The following is a 25,046-nucleotide window of genomic DNA, read 5'->3' on the forward strand; positions in this document are numbered from 1 at the left end:
TATGTATTGAAAACGTGAGAATACAATAGTAAACTCTTCAGCTCTCATCATTCACACAAAAGTCCTTATCATGTACTTATTTCGAATAGTTAGCATTTAAATATTTCAGGAAAATCGCGAGGTTTCTCAGTCTGAGTTGAAGTTTCGAATGACAAACATTACCTTCTAAAAATTAAAATCAGTGAAAATAGTTAATTAGAGTAAAGTTGTGAAGTATTTTTCAGACATAACCCAGTGATATAATTATAAATTCAAGACAAATTTTAGTGATTCAAAGTAAATTTTATTTAAATTTCTTTTGTTATTCCTGCCAATTCCTACATTTTTTGTATAAATAGAAATGATTTGTTGCTTGCACTAAGGATTGAAAAATTTACAATAAATTTAAATTGTAAATGCCATGACATTTTTTTACAAATTAATAAGAGAAAGCGGATTATCGGCATTTGTTCAAGGAGGGTCACGTGTACTGTTTTTGATTGTCAATTACCGGGATCAAAAAGTTTAAGGAAAATTTTAAAAATATTTATCAGTTCAAATTTAAAATTTCATTTTGTTGCAAAATTGGAAGATTTAATGTTCAAAGAGGGGCTCAATTTAAGTTTCAAAAAATAATCTATTATGATAAATAGTGCATTTACGGGATTTTTCTTTCTTTGTACTTGTACACCTCGATCAAGAACAGGACATTGCGATAAACCGTCTCATTTTTTGCCGGAAATATGGTTCGAAATCGGGCGGCATACATGTTGCCCATCACGATCAAAATTCCGGCCCTTGATTCGGTTTGAATCCGACTTGTGTTATTCGGGATATTTAGTGATTCAAATGAGAACACTTTCCATTCTTTATGTCGTCAGTAAACCTTGAACTTGAAAATGAACTGAAATGATTACAAAGTAGTCGTATGATGCTGTACGAATGTCAATTTTCAAACTGTTTCAAACATGTGCGGACATAAACGGAGCACTAAAAATAAAATCATGTGAAATTAAAAAGAGGCACGTCTTATAAAAATATTAAAGGCGATTTTTTGGTTAATTTAATTAATTTTAAAAAAGATTTATTGTTAAATCAGGATTAAATAGGTTGAGTGGGATAATTAATGAGCAATTCCTCTGTCAGTAATTTGAAGGTCAAGATGCAAAACATTTTCAATCCTATTGCAACCAGCTAGAATTGATGATGCCATTTCCTCAAAATCATTTCATTTTTAATTCTAAACGTGATAATAATTTCCTAAAAATGTCGTAATTAATATATTGTATTTTATTTCCAGATGAACATTACACTTAACCAAATCGTTGACAATATTGATTTAATCATCAATTACAAACAGCCAATTTTCTGGGCAGCTGTCCTTCATGTCATATTTAATCCAATTTTCTGGAATGTCGTTGGACGATTAGAGAACAAGTCAAACGCAATTTCACGTTTATTTGGAAATGACAAAGAAAAAGCCTGTTATATTTTTGCATTTGTTACTTTCACACTTGGACTGACTCGTGATTATCTTGTGTTCTATGCCTGTGCTTTGCAACCAAAAATAACAGATTTCTTGTCATATTATGCAAATATCAATACACCAACAGATTTGATTCAGACAGTTGGAACATTGTTGCTCTTGTATGGATCAGTTCTTGTATTGACATCAATGTACAGATTGGGAATCACTGGAACTTATCTTGGTAAGAAAATTGAATGCAGTTTTATAAAAATGACAAATAATTTAATGAATTAATTTTTGTTCAGGTGATTATTTCGGTATTTTCATGGAATCAAGAGTGACTGAATTCCCATATAACCTTTATGAAAACCCAATGTATGTTGGTTCAACCTTCTGCTTCTTTGGTCACGCTTTGAGGTAAGAAACTTTGTAGTAGAATCAAATAGAGCTGATTTTTGACCAAGTTGTCTCAAGGCAGCTTCGAGCTCTGGAACTAAATTTATGAAATATTTAAACAATTTTCTTTAAATTTGCAGAAGTATGACCGCTTCAGGACTATTGATCTCATGCATCGTTTGGTTAGTCTACAGAGTTGCTGTTATGTTTGAAGGGTAAGTTTTAAATCAATCAGAAACTAAAATGACAATCACTAACTAATTTTATATTTATTTGCTTAGGCCATTCACAGCAAAGATCTTCGAGGAAAAAGCAAGAAAAGAGGCTGCTAAAGTCAAGTAAAGCACTGTAAAGAACCAAAAATTATTGAATAAGAACCAAAGCTTTCTCTTAGAAATGTAATATTAAAAACCATATTAATAAGTCTACCTTAATAAATTTTAATTTTTAAAAATAATTCATTTTATTTTTTATTCATTACTGATTTTCAACAATATTAATTAATCCTAAACAGCACCACGTGTTCGCTAGGACATCGCTATTTCGTCGTTTTAACGATAAACTCGAAGTTGCCCTGACGGCACTGTGATTATTATGTCATATAATAATCAAATTTTTATAAATATTTACAGTCCACGTGGTGGTTTGATCGTATGCGTGCGACTATAACACATCCATGCTACACATGTCTACACAACTGAATATGAACATGAGTATGAACACTTGCTTGTTATTCAATAGAACTTAAAATAAACAAATATTTAAGAAAATTGTGAAATTATTGTTATAATATTATGAAAAATATAACAAGTAGTTATAGAGTGACCGGTCACTTATTACGTTACAGAATAATGAACAAAATGAAAAACTCAGGATTATTGTTTAAATGAAGTTCAATCTCTTCACCAAACACATACGTAATAAGTGAGTCATCTTTATTCTTAGACTTTTTATTAATTAATTTGAAAACTAAGGAAATGAACTGCTTTAAGATGTTATGCTTATAAATTATAATTGTTCAATATTGAAACACATCTAAGCTTAGTTATTAATCACAATTCAACTCCAGATTATAATTCATCAGTTTTTAAATCATAATCTTCACTTTGATATTTAAAATTAAATTTAAAAATGTGAAAAACTTCAATAAATGCACTAAAGTTGATACGTCTTCTTGGTTTTTTGTCAGAAACATTAACATTTGAATGTCTATGCGATTCACTTTTTGGTCGTCCGTCCTGTTCTATCAATTGATAAGCAGTAATTTTTAAATTGTTGAAACTTGGATCTGATTCCGCAATTGGTGATAGAGTTTCAAGAATGTTTTTGATCAGTCTTTCAGCTTCTTCATCACTCGAGGATTTCTCCAATTGCTGGATGTAATTTTCAGCTATTTCCATTCGATTTGCGGCACTCATTTTGATAATAAGAATGAGAACTGTCGCAAAAATATAATATTTTATTTTGATATCAATTTTGACTTCTTTTAAGAGATTCTTTTCAGTTGTATTATAACTACAAGACTAAATAATAATCCGTTGCCGAACTCTTTATATTGTTTACTTTATAACATTGAGCAGTGGTGGGCAACCTTTTATTTTTTGCGGTACACCTTGGTGAAATCGCACATGACTTACGGTTCATGGCAATTCCGAACATTTTTGGCGATATACTAGTGTGCCGCCGCACACAGATTGCCCATCACTTGCTCACCACCAAGTCTTAGTGTATAAATACATTCAGAGATGAAAACATCAAGAGAAAAAAGACACGTCATATAAAACGAAAAAATGGGATTCCCTTTTAGATAAATGGGAAATATTTTTGCATGCTTTAATTGAGTTTATGTTCATGAGTATGTAAAAGAATATAACATATTATATTATTTAGAACAAAAAGGAAGCAGATAAAAAAATAGCCATGATAATTATAATAGGTCTTAGTTATGATGAAAATTTTCAGTGAAATTTTGCAATACAACAGTAGTCATGACAACTTTGCATCATGCCGTTAATACGATGACGTACCGGTTCCTTAGCGAACACGTATGCTGTTCGGGTATTCACTCTTTGCAATTCATCATTGGGCAAACTGGGATACAAGCTAAAATTTATTAGATTTGAAAGCGTTCGTCATTTTCTTCTAAAGATACATTTCAAAGAGGTATTTAAAACACACTGAAAATTAATCATTTAAATACATGCGTAGCTTTATGAAGCTTTCAGCTAAGACACAATTTTTAAGGCATAATTTAAATCAGATTTTTTATAATTATTTGTTGAATTTGTATACATGAAATCGGATGGAATCTAAACTATAATGTTGAATAATTTATTTGATTATTATAATCACATTTGGCACTTAAATTTGTAGATTTAGGAATATTTGTTAGGCAAAGAAGTCGAAGCCAAATTGAGTTTGCTATCAACCGATTGAAATTTTTTTAAAAAATGAATAACCCAAATGCAATTTATTGAGTTTCAAAATCAAAATTTAATCCGTTTTGAGTATGATGATTTAACTTCTGTGCTTTTAGGGTGCAAATATCAACATAGTCCAAGCAATTGCACATACAGTTAGAAACACTTTTTCCTTCTTTGAGCTTTTTTTTTCTTCAGATACAAGGCACTCATCTTTTATTGCCATAAATAGTTCTACAATTTTTGTGATTTTCTCCACATTTGATACAGACTTTTTACCACGAATTGCATAAAAAAGAAGTTCTTCAGTCTCTTCCACAAGCTGGTCGTATTCATCTGAATCTTTAGCTCCAGGAATGCACTCAATCAGATTTTGAAATTTTTGCAATGCATTTACATCGTAAACTTGTGACTCGTCGTATTTATTGACAAATTCGGAAAGCTTTTTCTCAGCCAATAAAAAAACTTCTTCCGGATTTATTTTTGGCATGACTTTAACTAAATATTTTTTACACTAATGGATGTGTATCTTTGCAGATCTAACAATATCGACTGATTTTAGAAGTCTACCTTTATTTTCATAATACAACAAACAATTAGTTGTGATAATCATATTAATGAAGTCTGCATGGTCCAAATAAGAAAAACTTATTTACACTTAGTTGGATGAATGACTGTCTCAATGGTGAAAGAATTTGTCTACTTCTTTAAATTTGTAAATAAACACATAATATGTTATGTAAGTTTCAGTTGTCAGCTGGGAAGCTATCATTAAAGACTTCCATTCAAGTGAGTGATGTCACACAAAAATGGAATTTTTTTAGCTGAACGAAGGGTAACCTACATACCCCGGCACACTAGTGTGATGTCAAAAATTATTGGAAATGTCATGAACCATATGACTGTGCTGTTTCGGTAGAGGCTTATCACCAAGGTGTGTCGCGAAAAATAAAAGTTGTCTACCACTGATTTACTAGATTTTTTTTTAAATTTTTCTGGAGTTTTTGTTTGTGCATAACAAGCAGCAGGGATGACGGATTGTAATACTTAAAAACGATTTTGGAGAATTTTGTCCAAAAAAGAAGAGAAGTTGAGCTAGTTTACCCTAAATTATTTTGAAAAAGCTTTGGATTGGAAACATCTTTGATTAGTGTTGACCTGAGTAGGACATCATATTCACTAATGCAACGCTAAGTTTGTCATGCTAAGCAAAATAACAACATGATCTGGGATGCTCTGACAGCTTCGTGATGTTATTTCAAGCTTGTTTACGGTTAATAAAATCTATTTGCCACAATAGATGCTGCTGACATGCTTAAGTACCAATTAAAACAGTACTAAATAAATGTTATAAATTCTCTCTTTAATAACAGCTGATAAAAGAATTGTGAGGAATTAAAAACTCACAATACATGTCTAAAAACTCTCTTTCAAGCTCTCTGTAAAGAGATTCATTCTCTCTTTTAAAAATATTTTCATTTGAGAGATAAGAAATGCTTATCTAGTAGTATAAACGACCTGCCGTAATCTGAAACTCTCAATTGTTTTGTTAACAATTATTAAGTCATTAATTTACTGTTGCCGCATTAACATCAAAATTATGGAAGATCAAAATATTATTTATGGTGGTGATTTGGAAGGTTCTGAAGCAATTAGCTTCGCATCATTAGGAGAAATGATAATTGAAAATTTAAAGAAACATGGAGACAAGAGAAACTTTGTAAGTTCCGTTTGTTTATTTATTTTTATTGACTGATCAGCACTATTATTATTGTCTGGTATGAATTGACAGAAACAAATTAAGTAATTGAATTAAAAATTCTTGCATTATGAGAATTTTGTATGTCCAATCTTAAAAATTCAACACATAAAGAGTAATGAACTTTGTGAAGTACTCATATGAAGTAATTAAAACCCGAGCGACACAAAATTGTTCGGCATCCATTTGATGTTAATAAAAAAGCTCCGATTTGGTTGAAGTACGTCAGAATCATATTGCAAATCGAAACTGTAGCGGAGCCTACTTTGTTTGTGTCGGTCGGGAAATAGAGATGTGAAAACGATAATAAATGAACTTAAGTCTCTCACTGCTTATGAACCCGAACGACACGAACGGAAGAGTCTCCATTCAACTCCTTTAATCATAATCATTTGCATTTGTTCTTCAAGATTGACGGAACCACAGGAAAAACTCAAAGCCATAAGGAAATTCTAGACCAGAGTATAAAAGTTGCAAAAGCTCTTCACAATAAAGGAATTAAAGAAAACGATGCAGTTGCAATAATTTCTGAAAATCGTCATGATTTCATCCCAATTGTTTTTGGAACATGGTATTTGAATGCTGTATCGAGCCCAATAAATGTTACATATACTGAACGTAAGTATCTCCTATCTCTAATAATTCTATTTAACGTTTTTGTCTTATCACATAATAAACTCAATGATAACTGTGTTATTTTTAGGAGAACTCAAGCACGCTCTTCAATTATCAAAGCCTAAGGTGATATTTGCATCATCATTCGCCATTAAAACTGTCATTTCCGCTTGTAAAGAACTGCAATTTGTGAAGTATTTAATTCTTCTTGATGGACAAAGTTTAAGTGAAAATTACATTAGTTATCAAGAATTTATTAATGCTCAGTCAGACTCATTCGATGTTTATCAGCATGTAAAACGCAAAGTAAACACAAAGGATCAAACTACTGTTATTTTTCTATCAAGTGGAACGACAGGCTTACCAAAAGGTAATTAAAACTTTGACGTTACATGAGTGGCTTAAACATGTTCCTAAAATTACTCTTTGCAGGTGTCGAGATCACCCAAAGAAACATAATGGAAGTAATGCAGGGTTATAGTGATGGTATTGAAGAGTACAGAAAGGTTGCAGGCAGATTAGCTGGTCTAGCAATTGCACCATGGTTTCATGTTTTAGGGTTGATGAATGTTGTAGTAACGATTCTAGTTGGTGAAAGTCTTTTGGTCTTTCTACCCAAATTCGATCCTGAATTATATCTGAAGAGTATTGAGGTAAGATGCAAATTGAGCTATAATGTTAAGCCTAATAATTGAATTATTTTGTTTAATTCTTACAGAAATATGCCATAACTGTTTTGATAGTGGCACCGCCAATTGTTGTGTTCTTGGCCAAAACTCCACTGTTCAATAAATATGATCTATCAAGTTTGAGAGCAATTTATTGTGGTGCTGCACCTCTTTCAAGTCAAACAGAAGAAGAACTTAAAAGTAGATTTAAAACTACTAAAGTTCTAATAATTCAAGGATATGGAATGTCAGAAACTACTTACGGTATAATTGGATCTCCAACAGAAACGAAATCTGGTAGCATTGGACATATCTTAAAAGGCAATTATGTAAAAGTAATTGATGAGAATGGAATTCCTCTTGGACCGAATCAACGTGGAGAGTTGTGCTTTAAAGGATCAAGGGTAATGAAGGGTTACTTGAATAATCCGAAAGCAACAGCTGAAACAATTGATAAAGATGGCTGGCTTCATACTGGAGATATTGGATACTATGATGAAGATAAGCAATTCTACATCGTTGACCGGTTAAAGGAATTGATAAAGTATAAGGCTTATCAAGTTGCACCAGCAGAACTTGAAGGTCTTCTCCTTTCAAATCCCAAAATTAAAGATGCTGGCGTAATTGGTATACCTGACGAAACATCCGGTGAACTGCCATTTGCATTTGTTGTTAAGCAGCCAGGAGCAAATTTGACAGAACAAGAAGTAAAAGATTTTGTCGCCAAAAATGCAAGCAATGCAAAATGGCTTCGTGGAGGTGTCAAATTTGTTGATGAAATCCCAAAAAATCCAAGTGGAAAAATTTTACGAAGAGAATTGAGGGAACTGTATAGCAATACACGATCGAAGCTGTGATTTTATTAGATTTATTGACTTTCAATACCTTAATAAATTTAGACCTGTTAATCAAAATTTTTATATTAATCGAAAAGCTTGTTGTTATCAATTATTTTCGTCAAATGCTATCTGCTAAATACAAACTTCTCTCAGTCTTTTTTCGGCTCTGAATCGAACTAGAGTAATAAAATAATTTCAGTGCAAATTAGTGTAAGATTATTTTGATAAAAAATGAGTGATCCAAATGTTATTTATGGAGGAGATATTGAGGAACCGGTCAACTATGCTACTTTAGGAGAGATGTTAGTGACATGTTTTAGAGATGGCGGTGATAAATTAGCATTGGTAAATAATTATTCCTAAATTTTATCAGCAAATGTTTTATTAAAATCTAAACATTCAGATTAATGCTGAAACCGACGAAAAATGGACTTTCAACGAGCTGTTGAAAGAAAGTATAATAATGGCAAAAGCACTTCATGGAGCTGGTATACGTAGAAATGATATCGTTGGAATTTTGTGTGAAAATAAAAATGAATTTGCTGCTATATCTTATGGAACAATATTTCTTAATGCTGTATTAGCACCTGCCAATTATGCATATACTGAACGTAAGTTCTAAAATTAAATTTTATCTTTTCAACAATATATCATTAGTTGTGGGATTACATGTCTATCACAACATTGATAAGCGAATATTATTGAGTGGAATGAAACGACAAAATTGATGTAAAAACAAACCTCCAGCAATGATATTTTCATTTATGTCTCCGTGTTAATCTGCTTTTTGCAGATGCCTCTAATTATAAGCCAATTTAAATAGGTTGTTGAGAATATGTCAACAGTCGTTTAGTATTCAAATTATATTTGCAACTTTAATTAGTTGATTTTCCCCTTTTATAGTTGTTAACCCCTTCTTGCAAATATTTTAGTTTGTTTTCTAATTTCAAACAATAAACATTATTCTTACGTAAAACCGTAAGGAAGCTCTTTAATTAAACTTATTTGTTAAAACAGTTGAATTACCTCTTGAACATAGGTGGATATGTCATTTTAAACTATTTTAATTACAATATACAAACTTAAATTCATGATAATTTTAACTTTTACTCAAACTTTTGTTTAATTCATAGGTGAAGTAAAGCACACATTTGATACATCCCTACCTAAATTTGTATTCATTTCATCAGCTGCTAAAGGAGTTGTTCCTGCGCTAAAAACTTTTTCATATGTAGAAAGAATAATTTTGATTGATGAAGACAATGTCGATGACGGTAAAGTCATCTCTTTAAAGAACTTTGTTAAAAAGTATGGAAATAATGATTTCGACGTCGAAAAGTTGGTCCATCAACCTATTGATTTATATGATCAAGTCGCTGTTATATTTATGTCAAGTGGAACGACTGGATTTCCAAAAGGCAAGTCGCTTCATAACTTATACTAACAATTTGTAGTTTATTATTTATTAATTAGGTGTCCAAACTACCCATGGTAACTTAATATCATGTGTTGCATACAATATTGAGCGAGTTAACTTGACAAAGGATTTATTTGAGAATAAGATTCAGTTCTCTTTGGCTCCTTTCTTTCACGGTATGGGCTTTATTGGAAAACTATTTGGAACTACTTCACGTGAGATCACGCTAGCGTATTTAAACAAATTCGATCCTGAATTATATCTGGCAACAATTCAAGTACAGTAGAAAAAGATTTTGAATCTAGAGCTTAACCTTCTTTCTGTTCTTCGATAGCTTAAGCTCTAGATTCAAAAATTTAATAGAATCTTGCTTGTTTCTAAAGATTATTTTTTTTTTCATAGAAATATAAAATAGAGATACTGGCAGTTCCACCACCAATTGTCGTTTTCCTTGCCAAAACACCATTATTGGAAAATTACGATTTATCAAGCTTAAAGTTGATTGTATGCGCAGCTGCACCTTTATCGCAAGAAACTGAAACACAAGTTAAGGAAAGATTCAACAACGAAATAATTCTTTTGCAAGCCTATGGACAGTCTGAAGCAACATTAGCTGTTTTGTATGGACAAGCTGGATCAGCCAAACCAGGTTCAGTTGGAGAAATCATCAAAGGAATGAGTGTCAAGATAATCGATGAGCAAACAGGAGCTAGTTTAGGACCTAACAAAGTTGGTGAAATATGTCTTAAAGGACCATTCTTAATGAAAGGATACATCAATAATCCACAAGCAACAGCTGAAACCATTGATAAGGATGGATGGCTTCATACTGGAGATTTAGCATATTATGATGAAGACAATCAGTTCTTTATTGTTGATCGATTAAAGGAACTTATTAAATTTAAAGGTTTTCAAGTGGCACCAGCAGAACTTGAAGGTCTTCTCCTTTCAAATCCAAATATTAAGGATGCTGGTGTAATTGGTATTCCTGATGAAATTGCTGGAGAACTTCCATTCGCTTTTGTTGTGAAACAACCAGGAGCAAACTTGACTGAACAAGAAGTAAAAGATTTTGTCGCCAAAAATGCAAGTAATACAAAATGGCTTCGAGGAGGTGTCAAGTTTATTGATGAAATTCCAAAAAATCCAATCGGAAAAATTATGAGAAGAGATTTGAAAGATTTGTACAAGAGTTTGAAATCCAAGTTGTAAGTTTTATTACAATCAAATAAATATATAAAGAGCTGTAACATTACTTTTTGTTAGTTATTGCATAATTATATCATACTCAACATCAAAACACGATTTTCCAGTGTCATGAGTAAAGATCATTTTCAAATTTGGATTTGGTCCCTGAGTTTTTCCTTTTTCTTCCAAAAAGGTAAACAGCATTTTAAGGGATTTATTGTACTTCAGAATCCTTTTGTTTGCTTGGCAAAAAACTTTAGATGAACTTACCGAGCATTGCGTCGTCGAGTTTAATCCTAACATATCTAAACCCATTTGCAATACTTCATTTTTGTTATTCTGTTTTTGATTGCACAGGTCAATTTTTTGATCAAAAACTCTTACTTGGTTCATTCTTGATGTTATCTGTAACTAGAAGAAAATCATATGATGAGAATTGAAATTAGGGTCTGAAAAATGAATATTTACTGTTGATGTTGAATATGGTTGTATATCCATACACGATGACATTATTAAATCGCATTTGTCGTTAAAATATACACTTTCATTAATTAGTTTAATTCGATTATTTGATTCCGGACAGTTCATTATCTTACTTGTTTTTAGTTTCCATTCTTTCTGTAAAGAATAAACAATTTTTAAAGTAATTTATTAAATATGTTAGTTCTCCATCTTACACAGCAGGAACTAAAATTGAATATGACAATAATCAGAATTAGCAATTTTACAGTAAACATCATCAAAGATTACTAACAGTTACTAAATGAACACTAATCATTTTCCATTGATTTTATACCATTTTTACATGATTTTACGATATTTATTTAAATTTGTTTAGTGCCATCAGAGAAAATTCAATTATAATTACTTTTATGTTGTATTTAGTGGCCTAACTGATCTATGACCATGCGCTAAATTACAATCAAGTTAACTAGAAAAATCATTAATTAATGTATTGAGCAATAATGTTAGCTACCAAAATTGATGAAACGAGCTAATGCTTCAAACCCGAACTCTTTACGATGCCAGGTTGCTGAGATCTCACTCCTAACCCAGCGCACAAAAATGCACTAAAAAGACCTATTACATGGACAAGAAAAATTCCAAAATAAAAATAACGGTCATGAAAAATTCAAAATTCTCATTGAAAGCATGCTAGGTAAACATTCGATGAGATTTCGATGAAATACGTTTTTGATTTTTATAAAGAATGGTTAATGAAAGATTTTGGTGCCCTTTCAGATCAATCGTGCACTTTTTAAAAATTAAAAATAAATTAATTAATAATGTCAATCTTTCACGACGAAATAGAGATAGAGGATTTTGAATATTGCGAGGAGGAGGATCTTTACACATATCCTTGTCCGTGTGGCGATGAATTCATTATAACTAAGGTAAATACACGTTTAATAATTTTAATTTCATGATTTTTCATAAACATTTATTTGAAGGAGGAACTTATGGATGGATTAGAGGAAGCAACATGTCCCAGCTGTTCATTAAAAGTAAAAGTAATATATAATAAGGTATGTAATCAGTGCTAAATGTAGATCCATGTGATGTATTTTAACTTTGAATTTAATTTTAGGAGGATTTTAAGCGAGAACATATTGAGATTGAGGAGAAATTAGGCAGCATGACATTGAAGGAGACCAAAGTTTGTAATTAAAAAAATAAGATAGATAGACCAATCAACAACCATCAATGTATTCTCAATTTAAATATATCGTTCTGAATATATTTTGTGATAAAAATAAATTATTTTGTTTAAAATGCTAATAAATTCAATTTGTCTATTACGTTTTAATTTCATATTCAGCAGCTAAGCATGATTGATTGTCTTTTTCGTTTCTACTTTTCCTTTTAAAATAGTTTTTGTCGATGCAGATAACAAAATTACATTAGAAATGGAATTAAGCATGGCTTTTGTAAGCTTAGTTAAAATATCTTACTTTTTATTACTAAGATGGGAAAGTCCGTAAATTACGTAAAATTAGCAATTTTATAAATTTTACATCTTCCGAATTACTCTTCCTTATACGAGTCTGTTGTTGAAATTAATATTGTCACCCGAGCTTTTGACAGAGTACGTGCAGCCTGTAGTTTTACTTCAATGTTCGGTGAATCATATAAATATATTAATTACATTCATTCCGTTAAAAGTAGGTAGGCACTGGGATACAAATGTCGGAATCAAGTTCAGATTCCTTGATGAAAATGTTTTTATTTATTTCTGTTACGAAAAAATGTTTGTCATTGTTGATGATGACTTGCATATGGAATTCCTAATCTAATCTTAGAAAATGCAATTTTAATCCTAAGATAGGTAGATATGATAAAAGTCTGCATGGTTTACATCAGTGTAATAAAATCAATCGTACAATGAAGTTCAAGTTCACGATTTTCGTAATTTTTCTTACTATTTCCTGCTTAGCAGAAGCTTTTTGGTCCGATTGTCCTGGTTCTAATGTTCCTGGACCAGATGATATTGTGTCACCAAATTGTAGTGGAGATCGATGTCGAGCAGTAAGAGGTGAATCATTAATTGCAAGGATTTATGCAACGCCACAAGCTGTACATCATGAGCTAATAGCAAGAGTAACTGCGTTCGTTTTTGGAATAGGTAAAAATATAAATTATATTTTTCATAGATCAATAATTTATTGAATTGTAATAGGAATCAACTTGCCAATGCAGCCACCATTCGATAATGCGTAAGTAAAATATATATAAAAACATGTTTGTATGACGTAAATATCAAATCTTTTCTATGACGAAGATGCAACCAAATTCATTTTGCAAATGATACTTTAACAAGCTGCCCCGTTTATCCCAATATTCAATACGTCATGAACGTCGAAATGCAAGTTTCTTCATTATTTCCAGCTTTTACAAACACTCTAGTACAAGGTATGTACATACTCGAGAGACACAATTGAAGAAGACTCAGCTAAAGTTCTTTAATTAACACCAAATGGAAGCCGTCTCCATGTAGTATTCAACTAGCTACCAAAAAGAGGTGTCTTCCATATAATGTTAATTAAAGAGCTTTACCGGATCCTTCTTCATTTGTGTCACTCGGGATAATATTCTCAATGAGATTTAAAATTTGAATAAATAAATATTAATAGTTGACTTTTGGGATGGAAATCAACGAGCTGCATGTGGACAAATCATCGCCGATTTAATATGAACAAGGATATTGCTTTTAAGTTACATTTTTCTAAAGGTTTTCAGCTTGACTTATTTTCTTTTATGCTTTATCACTATTTTTGCTTCAATGCATGAGCTTCCAGTGTCATGTTTGATTACATTACGAATTGTAAGATTAGAATTTGAAACCAGTCCAATAAATTTTATTGCATGACTTGATAATTTGTTTATTTTTCGATGATTGTCACAGAAGTAACTCTGTTAAGGAATAAAAGGAAGTAAAATAATTTGAGATGATATCCAACACGTCTTTTCAATTTACCAAATTTCCTCCATCACATTTCAATCCTGATCCTGTTCTCAATAAAGGAATTAGATCATTTACGTTTTTCCCTTTATAGCAACTGTCCTTTGTTATGTTCAGCACAACTAATTTATCTTCAAAAATAATAACGTTTGACTACATAAGAATAATAGATTAAATTTTAATTTAAAGATAAGATTTTCAGGGATTTTTCTGGTATTTGATGTGCATTCCTACTCGAATTTATTTTTACCTACTCAAGTTGAATGCACCTAGATTTTCAAGACCTTGAATGACTTGATGAATGATTTAAATTACTTATAGACCGAGCGACACAAATGAGACAAGATCTGTCACAACTTTGCAATGCTTTGATCCATTTAATAGGAAACCGCATACGATTGGAAGTCATATGGTCGCTTCCAAGTAGCTTCTATTAAGACTGCTTAAATGGAACTAAGAAAAAGTCTTTTTCATTTGTGTCGCTCGGGTAGTATCAACTATTAATCATGTTTCTACATTTTTAATGAAGTTGTACCAAAAATTACTATGTGCGAATATCTATGTTATCGTTAACGATAATTATGTATGCAATCAAATTATGTAATTTCTACGCGGGACCGTTATTTATAGCTTAATAGGTAATATCAATTCCTTAAAATATAATTTATCATAATTTGACAGGGTAAATTTATCAATGAACGTAATATACTCACTATTGCAGTTTTATATGGACGTATATCGGCACACATGTCTGAAAAAGTTTCACAATTTTCATTGATGGACATTGTAGAGTTTGGTGAAATTTTGATTATCCGATTATCATCTCCACAATTGTTAATTTTCTTTAATTTGATTGTATATCCATCCTTAGAATTGAAAATGAATATTATGAAATATTCAATTAATGACTTTATAATCCCGCGCGTCACAAATGAAGAAGGCTTCACCACGGAGCTTTGATTCACATCATATTAAGATGCTAATTCAAGAGCGCTACAGCCCAAAGCGATGAATCGCAGTTACTGCAGTAAAAGTGGGCCCAAATCATCCGGATCGGTAACTCCGAGGTAAGAGTCTGGGTTTGTAGATCGGCCTTCATTTATGTCGCTAGGGATTCCAATTACTTACACAAGCCAAACTAGTTTGTATAGTCCAAAATAAAACAAAAAACTCAATATCAACTTTCATTGTGGATCTGTGCAGAATGAATGTTAACAAACCTTATTTATAAAAAATGTTATGCTTCTAATTAGCTCCCATCATTTCGCAAATTTATTTTATTGGATATAACGGTATGCTTAATTGTTTGTAACAACTGTGTGACAATCTATAAAATTACAAAATAACACCCATAAAAATGCTGACTTCCTGTTTGAATTAAACACAAAATTTGTTCTTTGATCGTAAACCACAACTTATCAAGTAAAACCATCTCATTATGCTTAATAGCATCACGTTAATGATCTTCGACAGTAAATAGTTTTTTTGTATATTTCATCGTACAAACCTCGTAAAATTTCCATGTTAAGGTTTTTAGTCAATCGCATACAAAAAGTAGTGACAAGGTCACTTCTATAAAAAATAAAAAATAAAATTAATGAAATCATATCACCCTGCGCAGACTGTAAAAGAGAGACATGTAAACAGCTTACACTTATTGAAAGAAATTGAAGGAAATTGGTTAAGAAGTTAGTCATGTTTTAAAGCGCATTTCCTTGAATTTGTAAAATTCTGGATTATTGTTGTCAACTGTCGTTTAATATTTAAATTATATTTGCAATATTTAGTTGATTCCCCCTTTTATAGTTGTTATTCCCCTTCAAATAAATATTTAGTCAGTTTGTGATCTTTGAAGAATAAACGTCGTTGTTATTAAACCTAATTCGTGTGGTGTCTTTAATTAAACTAAAGGAAATATACATTTAAATACCTAAGTTACAAATTTAATATTTTTGGAATTTAAAAATCGGACATTGACTCAAAATAAGCTCGTAAAAATATTTACAATAAAAAATAACTTGTCATGTCACGCGAACTCGATGGAATCAGGTAATGAAGGAATTCGAAAAACTGCTGACCTTCATGAAGAAATTCACTTTATGCAGTGCACGGACGTAAACAGATGCGAGACAAGAAAGAAAAGAGATCACTGAACGACTGGACGAGAGGAAAAAAAATTGAAAGTGAATTTATTTATCTTTTGTTCCTTCTTATTATTATTTAACTAAATGAAATGGATTTTTTTCATTACACAGAATAATGGTCTATTTAAACTAGAGCAATAAAAAGAAGGGATTTATGAAGTTGAGTTCGATATGATAATATGATTGTGTCCATATGGATTAAATTAATTTAATGAAAAGATATTTATTTCATCAGATATCATTTATTGTTGACATTGATTATTATTTATTGCAAATAATCTCATTAATTAATGGATATCATAGGTGATTACAGATATATGTATCTACATTTCAATTAACATGAACACAATCAACAATTTATAAATTTATTAGGTAAAATCAATTTTATATTTAGCTAGCCATTGGGTCCGGTTTTAGGCGACATCTAAGGGAGGAAATGGATCACAATTGATCTGTATAGTCAGCGAAATTAATAGCTACAATATTAGAATTGGTATTTAGTCAGTACTTTTAAGGGTTAGAGTGGTGGGTAATCTGTATGCAGCGACACTAAAACCTAAAAACTTCCCTCCATACGAAAAATGACTTCTATGTATCACTATGTACACTCTGTATGAATTTCACACGTAGTTCGTATGTAAACGAATGCATTTAATGATTGTTTTCAACGTGGGTTGATCATTAAAATTGACCATAATCACTTGAATAATTAAAATGATTTTCTCAATATGGATTTCACAGATTTTATTCAATTAATTACATCAATAGTATGTAATTAACATGAATATTAAAAGATATCAAATAATCCATCGAAACTGATCATGCTTATTGACAGAATGATGTGTTTAATGAAATTATTGTGTCTGACTGTTAAGCTTAAATGCCATGAAAAATGATTAATTTTAATAATTTATGTATCTGGTGCTCATTGTTAAGATTGATGACATAAATTATTGACGGATTTACTTTGTTGCTAGTTAAGTCATGGATAGTATTAAGGAATGATATGTATTTGATGTAACATAAGGATCTGATTCGTTAAAAATTGAACTAGATTAAATCATACTTTTTTGTCAATTTTTGCAATGTGAATCAATAAAATTTGGAAAACCCGATTATCTTGCTTTCTGCTTTACACATACATTTGGTCCATTTCATAAGGTCATGTGTGATAACCATATTTAAAATACTTTTGATTGATTGATTGGGGCATTTTTTGCCATACTTACATACCATAATTGTAATGAAACTAATTTGATTTTTAAGGCTCCTTAAGAGAGCATGAAACAACTAATTTTATATTAAAAGTAACTCTCTTGGATATGATTTGGTAATTTTTATATAAAATAGTAAACTTTGTTGTTTGATTAGGCATAAGATAATGATCCATAATTACTAATTTATTTAAAAATGTATTTTATGTAAGGATTAAAAGGGTATCTTGCAATTTCAATTATTTTACTTTCCATTATGACATTGCTTATTTTTTTGTTACTTCCTATGCATTCATGACTATTAATGCTGAAACTCAAATTCATATTGATCATACAGGAATTGTTTATTTATCCATATCAGCTACATAATTTTGTTTAAAAATAATTAATGAATTTTGATCAGATCGCAATGACTTAACATTTGTAAAGTATAAACTCTCTTAACAAGTATTAGATGAATATGCTCGTAAGCGTTGTTCTCAGCTTACCCTGCTTATGAGAGCATGTTCATTGCTTGCTAGAGTTCGAATCTCAATTGTAAAAGTAAGGAAATAATGCATAATGATATTATTGTAGGAATGTAGATCAATGATTTAGAACTATCAAAATCATGACGACTTTTTGTTACAAACTTCCTAATTTTGCTGTCTGAACTATTGGTCTATTGTGATCCATAAGATGACAACTAAAGTTGGCTCCATCACTGGGTTTCCAATATCAATTATGAATTAATTAGCGCAATCATAAAATGTAGCATAATTAAAAATGAAATAAGAATATAAATATTTTTTTTTCATATAAATTGTATTTTTAAGTTTATTTACAACTTAATAAGTACGGAACACAGAACAAAATTCAGTAAATTATTTACATAAGTTTGTCACATTCATAACCGAGAATTTTGCTAATTACAGATTAATAGACTCTTTAGTAGTGATAGTTGAAGTGTGGTGCGTTAACGGCAACATGAGCTGAGTTTTCAGCAGATGAGTATTTGACTGGAGCAACTGATTTGTAAGCAACTGGTTGGATTGTCTTGACGACTGGAGCAACATACTTCTCAACAACTGGAGCTGGAGCGACGTATTTTTGTACAGATGGAGCTGAGTAGGTTGAGTAGACTGGAGCTTGTGCGACGTATTTTTGAACAACTGGGGCTGAGTACACTGGAGCTGAGTAGACTGGTGTTGGTGCTACGTATTTTTGGACAACTGGTTGAACGTATTTTTGGACGACTGGGGCAACAACTTTAGCGTAAGTTGGTTGAGCAACGATTTTGTGTCCATCAACTGGTTCACGACGAACATTAGCAACGAATCCATGGTGATCATCAGCTGTGTATGAAACAATACGTCTGTATCCATCAGCATCAATCAATGAGTATTCTCCTGAGATAGCACCATCCTTAGCGACTTCATGTTGTTGCTTGATGTCACCAGTGTGTGAATCATGAACATCATAGTTGAATTCGTAGTTGGCTGGTGCTTCTTGTTCATATGCAACTTTCTTAATCAAAGCTGGTTGAACTTGTTTGATGTATGCTGGTTGGATTTGCTTGACTACAGCTGGAGCAGCATAGTGATGATTGTCATAGTTCGAGTTGTAATAGTCATTATTGTAATGTTGAGCTGATGCAACAGCAACAAGAGCGAACAATGCAATGAACTGGAGATAGAAAGAATATTATTAAATTATCAGTTAAATACTTATTTGTATGATTAACTTACTTTTGATGCCATTTTAGAAATTTTTAGTGCTGTTACTTAAATGATTGCAACAATTGAACTATATTTTTGTTACTGAATTAATCGCTATATATAGTAAAACAAATTCATTGGCCCACTACTGTCTCCAAATAATTTTCGGTCCATTCCAACTTCCAAATATTCTCTCAACTTGTTTAACTGCTCAATTTTATTTCTTTTTCCTTTCTTTGTTTGGTAGTTTGTATCATTTTTCTCTCAACCGGTCAATAATTCGTAATTTAATCATTTTCTCAGCAATTTTTTTTAAAATTTAATACGAAAATTTACATGGAGTAAGGATTTGTACAAATAGTACAAGGTTAAACGATCCAAAATCAGGAATCAGGTGGCTGTGACTCAAGCCCCCTAAAGCCTCGTTGGCTTCGTCTCTGATACATAAAATTAAAACATTTTTAAGAGAGATGTTTAATTCAAAGTTTAGACGATTCTAGTTCTTGAATTTTTAAAAATTTTCCTCATCTAAATATCAATTTTTCATCATCTTTCAAGATTTAAGAAAGAATTTTACGCCCCGCGTAAACAAACCGTGGAAGAATATTCATTTGATCAAAAAATAAAATTTGGATGCTCTCTGCACTGAGTAAAGGCAGTCAAAATATGGTAAATTGACTATGTCCTTTTTAACATAATTAAATCTTTTTCAAGCGTAAAACATTAGTGAATTGAAAGGAATAAAATTGGATAGTCCTCGATTTGTCAAATATGAGCAGAAAATTTCGACCAACAAGCAGAAAATCTTAAGGGTGAGCATTTTACAAAAATTCATCAAATTTCAATTCAGTTGTTCTCAATAAGCAGTCTCAAGCGGTGATATCTCTAATTAAAACAGCTCAAAGCTAATTATTATCCATCTTAGAAACAATGAAATCAAATCTGCGCTTAGGAAAGTAACAATCAAGAAGGGTAGAGAAATAACCAGTCTGGGAGATTCAATCAGCGAATTCAACGCAAGTTATTATAAATACCATTCAGGATCATCAAGGAGTAAAATTCAAAGAGCATAGGCTTCACCGAGAAGGTGCAAACGTCATCGTCATTTGTGCTCAAAGCTCTTTTTTTCAAGATTTAAATAGTTAAAAATTTCAAGTAAAGCAGATACTCCCCTAACAACATAGTTCCCTAATAAGCATTCTCTCTTCAGTAAAATAGCTGACCATGCTCGTGAGCGTTGCTCTCAGCTTACTCTGCTCTTGAGAGCACAGCAATTGTTTGCTAGAGCTCGAATCTCAATTGTAAAAGTTATTAAATACAACATGGTGATGTTTGAGATTTAAACCAAACTATCTAAATTATGACGACTTTTTGTTACTAACTTCCTTTCTTCTGTCAATTTCCAATACCAAGTATGACTTTTTGCTGACTGTTACTAAGGACTAAGTTCAAATCTGTAAATTTTAATTGAATCAAAATAATGTTTGAAAAAAACCTAAGATCATGCTATGACACACTAATGTGTGTCTAACAATTAACTCACTAACAATTAAATCTATGATGATATGTAGCATTATCAAAAGTGAAATAAGGATGCAAATATTTTTTTTTTTTCATATAAATTGTATTTTTAAGTTTATTTATAACTTAATAAGTACGGAACACACAGAATTGTTTCTAAAAATTCAGTAAATTATTTACACAATTTTGTCACATTCATAACCGAGAATTTTGCTAATTACAGATTAATAGACTCTTTAGTAGTGATAGTTGAAGTGTGGTGCGTTAACGGCAACATGAGCTGAGTTTTCAGCAGATGAGTATTTGACTGGAGCAACTGATTTGTAAGCAACTGGTTGGACTGTCTTGACGACTGGAGCAACATACTTCTCAACAACTGGAGCTGGGGCGACGTATTTTTGTACAGATGGAGCTGAGTAGGTTGAGTAGACTGGGGCTTGTGCGACGTATTTTTGAACAACTGGGGCTGAGTAAACTGGAGCTGAGTAGACTGGTGTTGGAGCTACGTATTTTTGGACGACTGGGGCAACAACTTTAGCGTAAGTTGGTTGAGCAACGATTTTGTGTCCTTCAACTGGTTCACGACGAACATTAGCAACGAATCCATGGTGATCATCAGCTGTGTATGAAACAATACGTCTGTATCCATCAGCATCAATCAATGAGTATTCTCCTGAGATAGCACCATCCTTAGCGACTTCATGTTGTTGCTTGATGTCACCAGTGTGTGAATCATGAACATCATAGTTGAATTCGTAGTTGGCTGGTGCTTCTTGTTCATATGCAACTTTCTTAATCAAAGCTGGTTGAACTTGTTTGATGTATGCTGGTTGGATTTGTTTGACTACAGCTGGAGCAGCATAGTGATGATTGTCATAGTTCGAGTTGTAATAGTCATTATTGTAATGTTGAGCTGATGCAACAGCAACAAGAGCGAACAATGCAATGAACTGGAGATAGAAAGAATGTTATTAAGTTATCAGTTAAATACTTATTTGTATGATTAACTTACTTTTGATGCCATTTTAGAAATTTTTAGTGCTGTTACTTAAATGATTGCAACAATTGAACTATATTTTTGTTACTGAATTAATCGCTATATATAGTAAAACAAATTCATTGGCCCACTACTGTCTCCAAATAATTTTCGGTCCATTCCAACTTCCAAAAATTCTCTCAATTTATTTAACTGCTCAATTTTATTACTTTTTTCTTTCTTTGTTTTGTGTTTTGTATCATTTTTCTCTCGACCGGTCAATTTATTAAATTTGTTAAAAATGAGTAAGGAATTGCTCGAATATTGCAAGGTTAATCAATCCAAAAACAGGATCAAGATCGACGTAACTCTTAACTAAAAATAGGAGACTTCCATCTGTAGTTAATAAAGGTGGTTTAGTAGAGCCTTAAACGTTACAAGGTGGGGCTTTTTTCATTTTTGTCGCTCGGATAAGGCATAAGATCAAACATGAACCAAACGAAAATTTTGGCTTTGCTGATTGCATATTGTATTATAGTGCCTACAGAATTGTCTAAGATGCCTAAAATTCTAATTGCGTATAACTTTGAAACATTTTTTTCGTATGCTATATTAAAAAAAAAAATTTAATTTGAGGCAGTTTAGACGATTCTAGTCCTTGAAATTCTCATCTCAATATCAGTGGTTTGTTATTGTTCATGATTTACGTAGACAAAATTTTAAAAGCACATTTTGGATTATAATTTGGTTAATAACCGCAAGATTAGGGTTATGTATCGAATAATCTGACACTTTCAGATTTTTAAAAGACTGTTTAAAAAAAGAAAAAGACTTGATTTTCCTAAATTATAAATTTTCCTGTTTATTTTGATTGCAAATTGTAATTTCGCATCTCGGAGATTAAGTTGATTAAACATGTTGTTTAAATCTAGTTGATTTCCCTTCAGGAATATTAATTTATTTTCCAAAAGGTAAATTTTTAGTTTCCTTTTATACTGATTGTATCCTTTGTGCAGTTGATTAAAAACTTTTGGTCTAAGACAAATGAGATCATTGGCAAGTTGCAATTTACGGAATCTGGGAAATTTAAACTGTCCTTTTCTACGACCATCAACTATAACTTCAATGTCATCGTGCTTCATTAAGATATACTTTTTAGTTAACAGCAGTAAGTTAAAGAATGCAATTCCTTTAACAGGCAATACATTAACAGCAATGTCACTAAAAAATTTTTCAGTCGAAAAATCTCCTCTCGAGTCCAAACGCTGTCTTCAGAGCTTTATTTTGAATCTTCTGCAAACGATTGGTGTCTCCAGCACTCATTCTACAAATCAGGGAGCCGTTACAGAACATGCGAGAGTCAATGAAAGCATTATAAAATAGCATCAGTGAATAACATGGTAAGTGCTTCTTGATGATATTCATTGCGTTCATAGACTGGAAGAAGATTTTAACTAAGTGATTCACGTGTTCAGTCATCGCTAATTTACTGACCACAACCACTCCTAACACCAAACATAAAAGCAATTGTAATATAATTCAATTTATATAAAAATGTAAACTTAACTCACCAAGATATTTTTTGTCTTCATCTCTTCAATAAATAAATACAAAATGAGGTTTATGAAGAACAGGGTTTCAAACTATGAAATATATATTTTGTTCAAATTCGAGCAGCTGAATTTAAATTATGAAAAGCCGCTAAAAAATCTAAACCAATTTACTCACCGTTTTCTATCGGTTGACGGTTTAAAAATAAATGGTCAACTTTTTTCTCTAAGCATAATCAAAGGTGAAATAAGAATATAAATATTTTTTTCATTTAAATTGTATTTTTAAGTTTATTTACAACTTAATAAGTACGGAACATACAAAATTCAGTAAATTATTTACATAAATTTGTCACATTCATAACCGAGAATTTTGCTAATTACAGATTAATAGACTCTTTAGTAGTGATAGTTGAAGTGTGGTGCGTTAACGGCAACATGAGCTGAGTTTTCAGCAGATGAGTATTTGACTGGAGCAACTGATTTGTAAGCAACTGGTTGGATTGTCTTGACGACTGGAGCAACATACTTCTCAACAACTGGAGCTGGGGCGACGTATTTTTGTACAGATGGAGCTGAGTAGGTTGAGTAGACTGGGGCTTGTGCGACGTATTTTTGAACAACTGGGGCTGAGTAAACTGGAGCTGAGTAGACTGGTGTTGGAGCTACGTATTTTTGGACGACTGGGGCAACAACTTTAGCGTAAGTTGGTTGAGCAACAATTTTGTGTCCTTCAACTGGTTCACGACGAACATTAGCAACGAATCCATGGTGATCATCAGCTGTGTATGAAACAATACGTCTGTATCCATCAGCATCAATCAATGAGTATTCTCCTGAGATAGCACCATCCTTAGCGACTTCATGTTGTTGCTTGATGTCACCAGTGTGTGAATCATGAACATCATAGTTGAATTCGTAGTTGGCTGGTGCTTCTTGTTCATATGCAACTTTCTTAATCAAAGCTGGTTGAACTTGTTTGATGTATGCTGGTTGGATTTGTTTGACTACAGCTGGAGCAGCATAGTGATGATTGTCATAGTTCGAGTTGTAATAGTCATTATTGTAATGTTGAGCTGATGCAACAGCAACAAGAGCGAACAATGCAATGAACTGGAGATAGAAAGAATATTATTAAATTATCAGTTAAATACTTATTTGTATGATTAACTTACTTTTGATGCCATTTTAGAAATGTTTAGTGCTGTTACTTAAATGATTGCAACAATTGAACTATATTTTTGTTACTGAATTAATCGCTATATATAGTAAAACAAATTCATTGGCCCACTACTGTCTCCAAATAATTTTCGGTCCATTCCGACCTCCAAAAATTCTCTCAACTTGTTTAACTGCTCAATTTTATTGCTTTTTTCTTTCTTTGTTTTGTGTTTTGATTCATTTTTCTCTCAACCGGTCAATTAATCGTAATTTAATCATTTTCTCAGCAAATTGTTTAATTTAATACGAAAATTTACATGGAGTAAGGATTTGTACAAATAGTACAAGGTTAAACGATCCAAAATCAGGAATCAGGTCGGTGTGACTCAAGCCCCCTAAAGCCTCGTTGGCTTCGTCTCTGATACATAAAATTAAAACATTTTTAAGAGAGATAAAAAATGTTTAATTCAGGCAGTTTAGACGATTCTAGTTCTTGGATTTTTGAAAATTTTCCTCATCTAAATATCAATTTTTCAAAATTTAAGAAAGAGTTTTACGCCCCGCGTAAACAAAC

General features: G+C 31.7%; 8 protein-coding genes and 1 long non-coding RNA gene across 9 annotated transcripts; 5 read left to right on the forward strand and 4 right to left on the reverse strand.

Annotated features, from left to right (window-relative positions):
* Window positions 1-139: 139 nt before the first annotated feature.
* Window positions 140-2,300, forward strand: LOC139092972 (uncharacterized). Its single transcript, XM_070643549.1, has 5 exons — window positions 140-276; window positions 1,280-1,688; window positions 1,753-1,864; window positions 1,984-2,058; window positions 2,125-2,300. Exons 2-5 carry the CDS (start codon window positions 1,280-1,282, stop codon window positions 2,183-2,185), a joined length of 657 nt encoding a protein of 218 aa, XP_070499650.1. The 5' UTR covers window positions 140-276; the 3' UTR covers window positions 2,186-2,300.
* A 3,380-nt stretch (window positions 2,301-5,680) lies between these two features.
* LOC139092974 (luciferin 4-monooxygenase-like) lies at window positions 5,681-8,238 on the forward strand. Its single transcript, XM_070643552.1, has 5 exons — window positions 5,681-5,983; window positions 6,433-6,640; window positions 6,726-7,007; window positions 7,070-7,290; window positions 7,356-8,238. Exons 1-5 carry the CDS (start codon window positions 5,864-5,866, stop codon window positions 8,160-8,162), a joined length of 1,638 nt encoding a protein of 545 aa, XP_070499653.1. The 5' UTR covers window positions 5,681-5,863; the 3' UTR covers window positions 8,163-8,238.
* A 56-nt stretch (window positions 8,239-8,294) lies between these two features.
* On the forward strand, window positions 8,295-10,813 carry LOC139092992 (luciferin 4-monooxygenase-like). Its single transcript, XM_070643570.1, has 5 exons — window positions 8,295-8,489; window positions 8,548-8,755; window positions 9,278-9,582; window positions 9,614-9,838; window positions 9,964-10,813. Exons 1-5 carry the CDS (start codon window positions 8,376-8,378, stop codon window positions 10,771-10,773), a joined length of 1,662 nt encoding a protein of 553 aa, XP_070499671.1. The 5' UTR covers window positions 8,295-8,375; the 3' UTR covers window positions 10,774-10,813.
* A 65-nt stretch (window positions 10,814-10,878) lies between these two features.
* On the reverse strand, window positions 10,879-11,491 carry LOC139092975 (uncharacterized). Its single transcript, XR_011544662.1, has 3 exons — window positions 11,427-11,491; window positions 11,218-11,367; window positions 10,879-11,160 (listed from the first exon to the last, which is right to left on the reverse strand). It is a non-coding gene; the product is annotated as an uncharacterized lncRNA (long non-coding RNA).
* Window positions 11,492-12,000: 509 nt separating this feature from the next.
* Dph3 (Diphthamide biosynthesis 3) lies at window positions 12,001-12,581 on the forward strand. The gene is made up of 3 exons (XM_070643564.1): window positions 12,001-12,143; window positions 12,201-12,275; window positions 12,338-12,581. The coding sequence occupies exons 1-3, from the start codon at window positions 12,036-12,038 to the stop codon at window positions 12,416-12,418; spliced, it is 264 nt and encodes an 87-aa protein (XP_070499665.1). The 5' UTR covers window positions 12,001-12,035; the 3' UTR covers window positions 12,419-12,581.
* A 518-nt stretch (window positions 12,582-13,099) lies between these two features.
* LOC139092984 (uncharacterized) lies at window positions 13,100-14,124 on the forward strand. The gene is made up of 4 exons (XM_070643563.1): window positions 13,100-13,372; window positions 13,427-13,463; window positions 13,529-13,659; window positions 13,881-14,124. The coding sequence occupies exons 1-4, from the start codon at window positions 13,132-13,134 to the stop codon at window positions 13,940-13,942; spliced, it is 471 nt and encodes a 156-aa protein (XP_070499664.1). The 5' UTR covers window positions 13,100-13,131; the 3' UTR covers window positions 13,943-14,124.
* Window positions 14,125-18,452: 4,328 nt separating this feature from the next.
* LOC139093004 (cuticle protein-like) lies at window positions 18,453-19,341 on the reverse strand. The gene is made up of 2 exons (XM_070643588.1): window positions 19,295-19,341; window positions 18,453-19,232 (listed from the first exon to the last, which is right to left on the reverse strand). The coding sequence occupies exons 1-2, from the start codon at window positions 19,304-19,306 to the stop codon at window positions 18,495-18,497; spliced, it is 750 nt and encodes a 249-aa protein (XP_070499689.1). The 5' UTR covers window positions 19,307-19,341; the 3' UTR covers window positions 18,453-18,494.
* Window positions 19,342-20,978: 1,637 nt separating this feature from the next.
* Window positions 20,979-21,840, reverse strand: LOC139093012 (cuticle protein-like). Its single transcript, XM_070643595.1, has 2 exons — window positions 21,798-21,840; window positions 20,979-21,735 (listed from the first exon to the last, which is right to left on the reverse strand). Exons 1-2 carry the CDS (start codon window positions 21,807-21,809, stop codon window positions 21,022-21,024), a joined length of 726 nt encoding a protein of 241 aa, XP_070499696.1. The 5' UTR covers window positions 21,810-21,840; the 3' UTR covers window positions 20,979-21,021.
* Window positions 21,841-23,629: 1,789 nt separating this feature from the next.
* On the reverse strand, window positions 23,630-24,580 carry LOC139093013 (cuticle protein-like). The gene is made up of 2 exons (XM_070643596.1): window positions 24,487-24,580; window positions 23,630-24,424 (listed from the first exon to the last, which is right to left on the reverse strand). Exons 1-2 carry the CDS (start codon window positions 24,496-24,498, stop codon window positions 23,711-23,713), a joined length of 726 nt encoding a protein of 241 aa, XP_070499697.1. The 5' UTR covers window positions 24,499-24,580; the 3' UTR covers window positions 23,630-23,710.
* Window positions 24,581-25,046: the final 466 nt, after the last annotated feature.

This window comes from Chironomus tepperi, unplaced genomic scaffold, assembly GCF_022539635.2.
Source record: "Chironomus tepperi strain 1889 unplaced genomic scaffold, CSIRO-AGI_Ctep_v1 contig_319, whole genome shotgun sequence".
NCBI classification, from domain to species: domain Eukaryota; kingdom Metazoa; phylum Arthropoda; class Insecta; order Diptera; family Chironomidae; genus Chironomus; species Chironomus tepperi.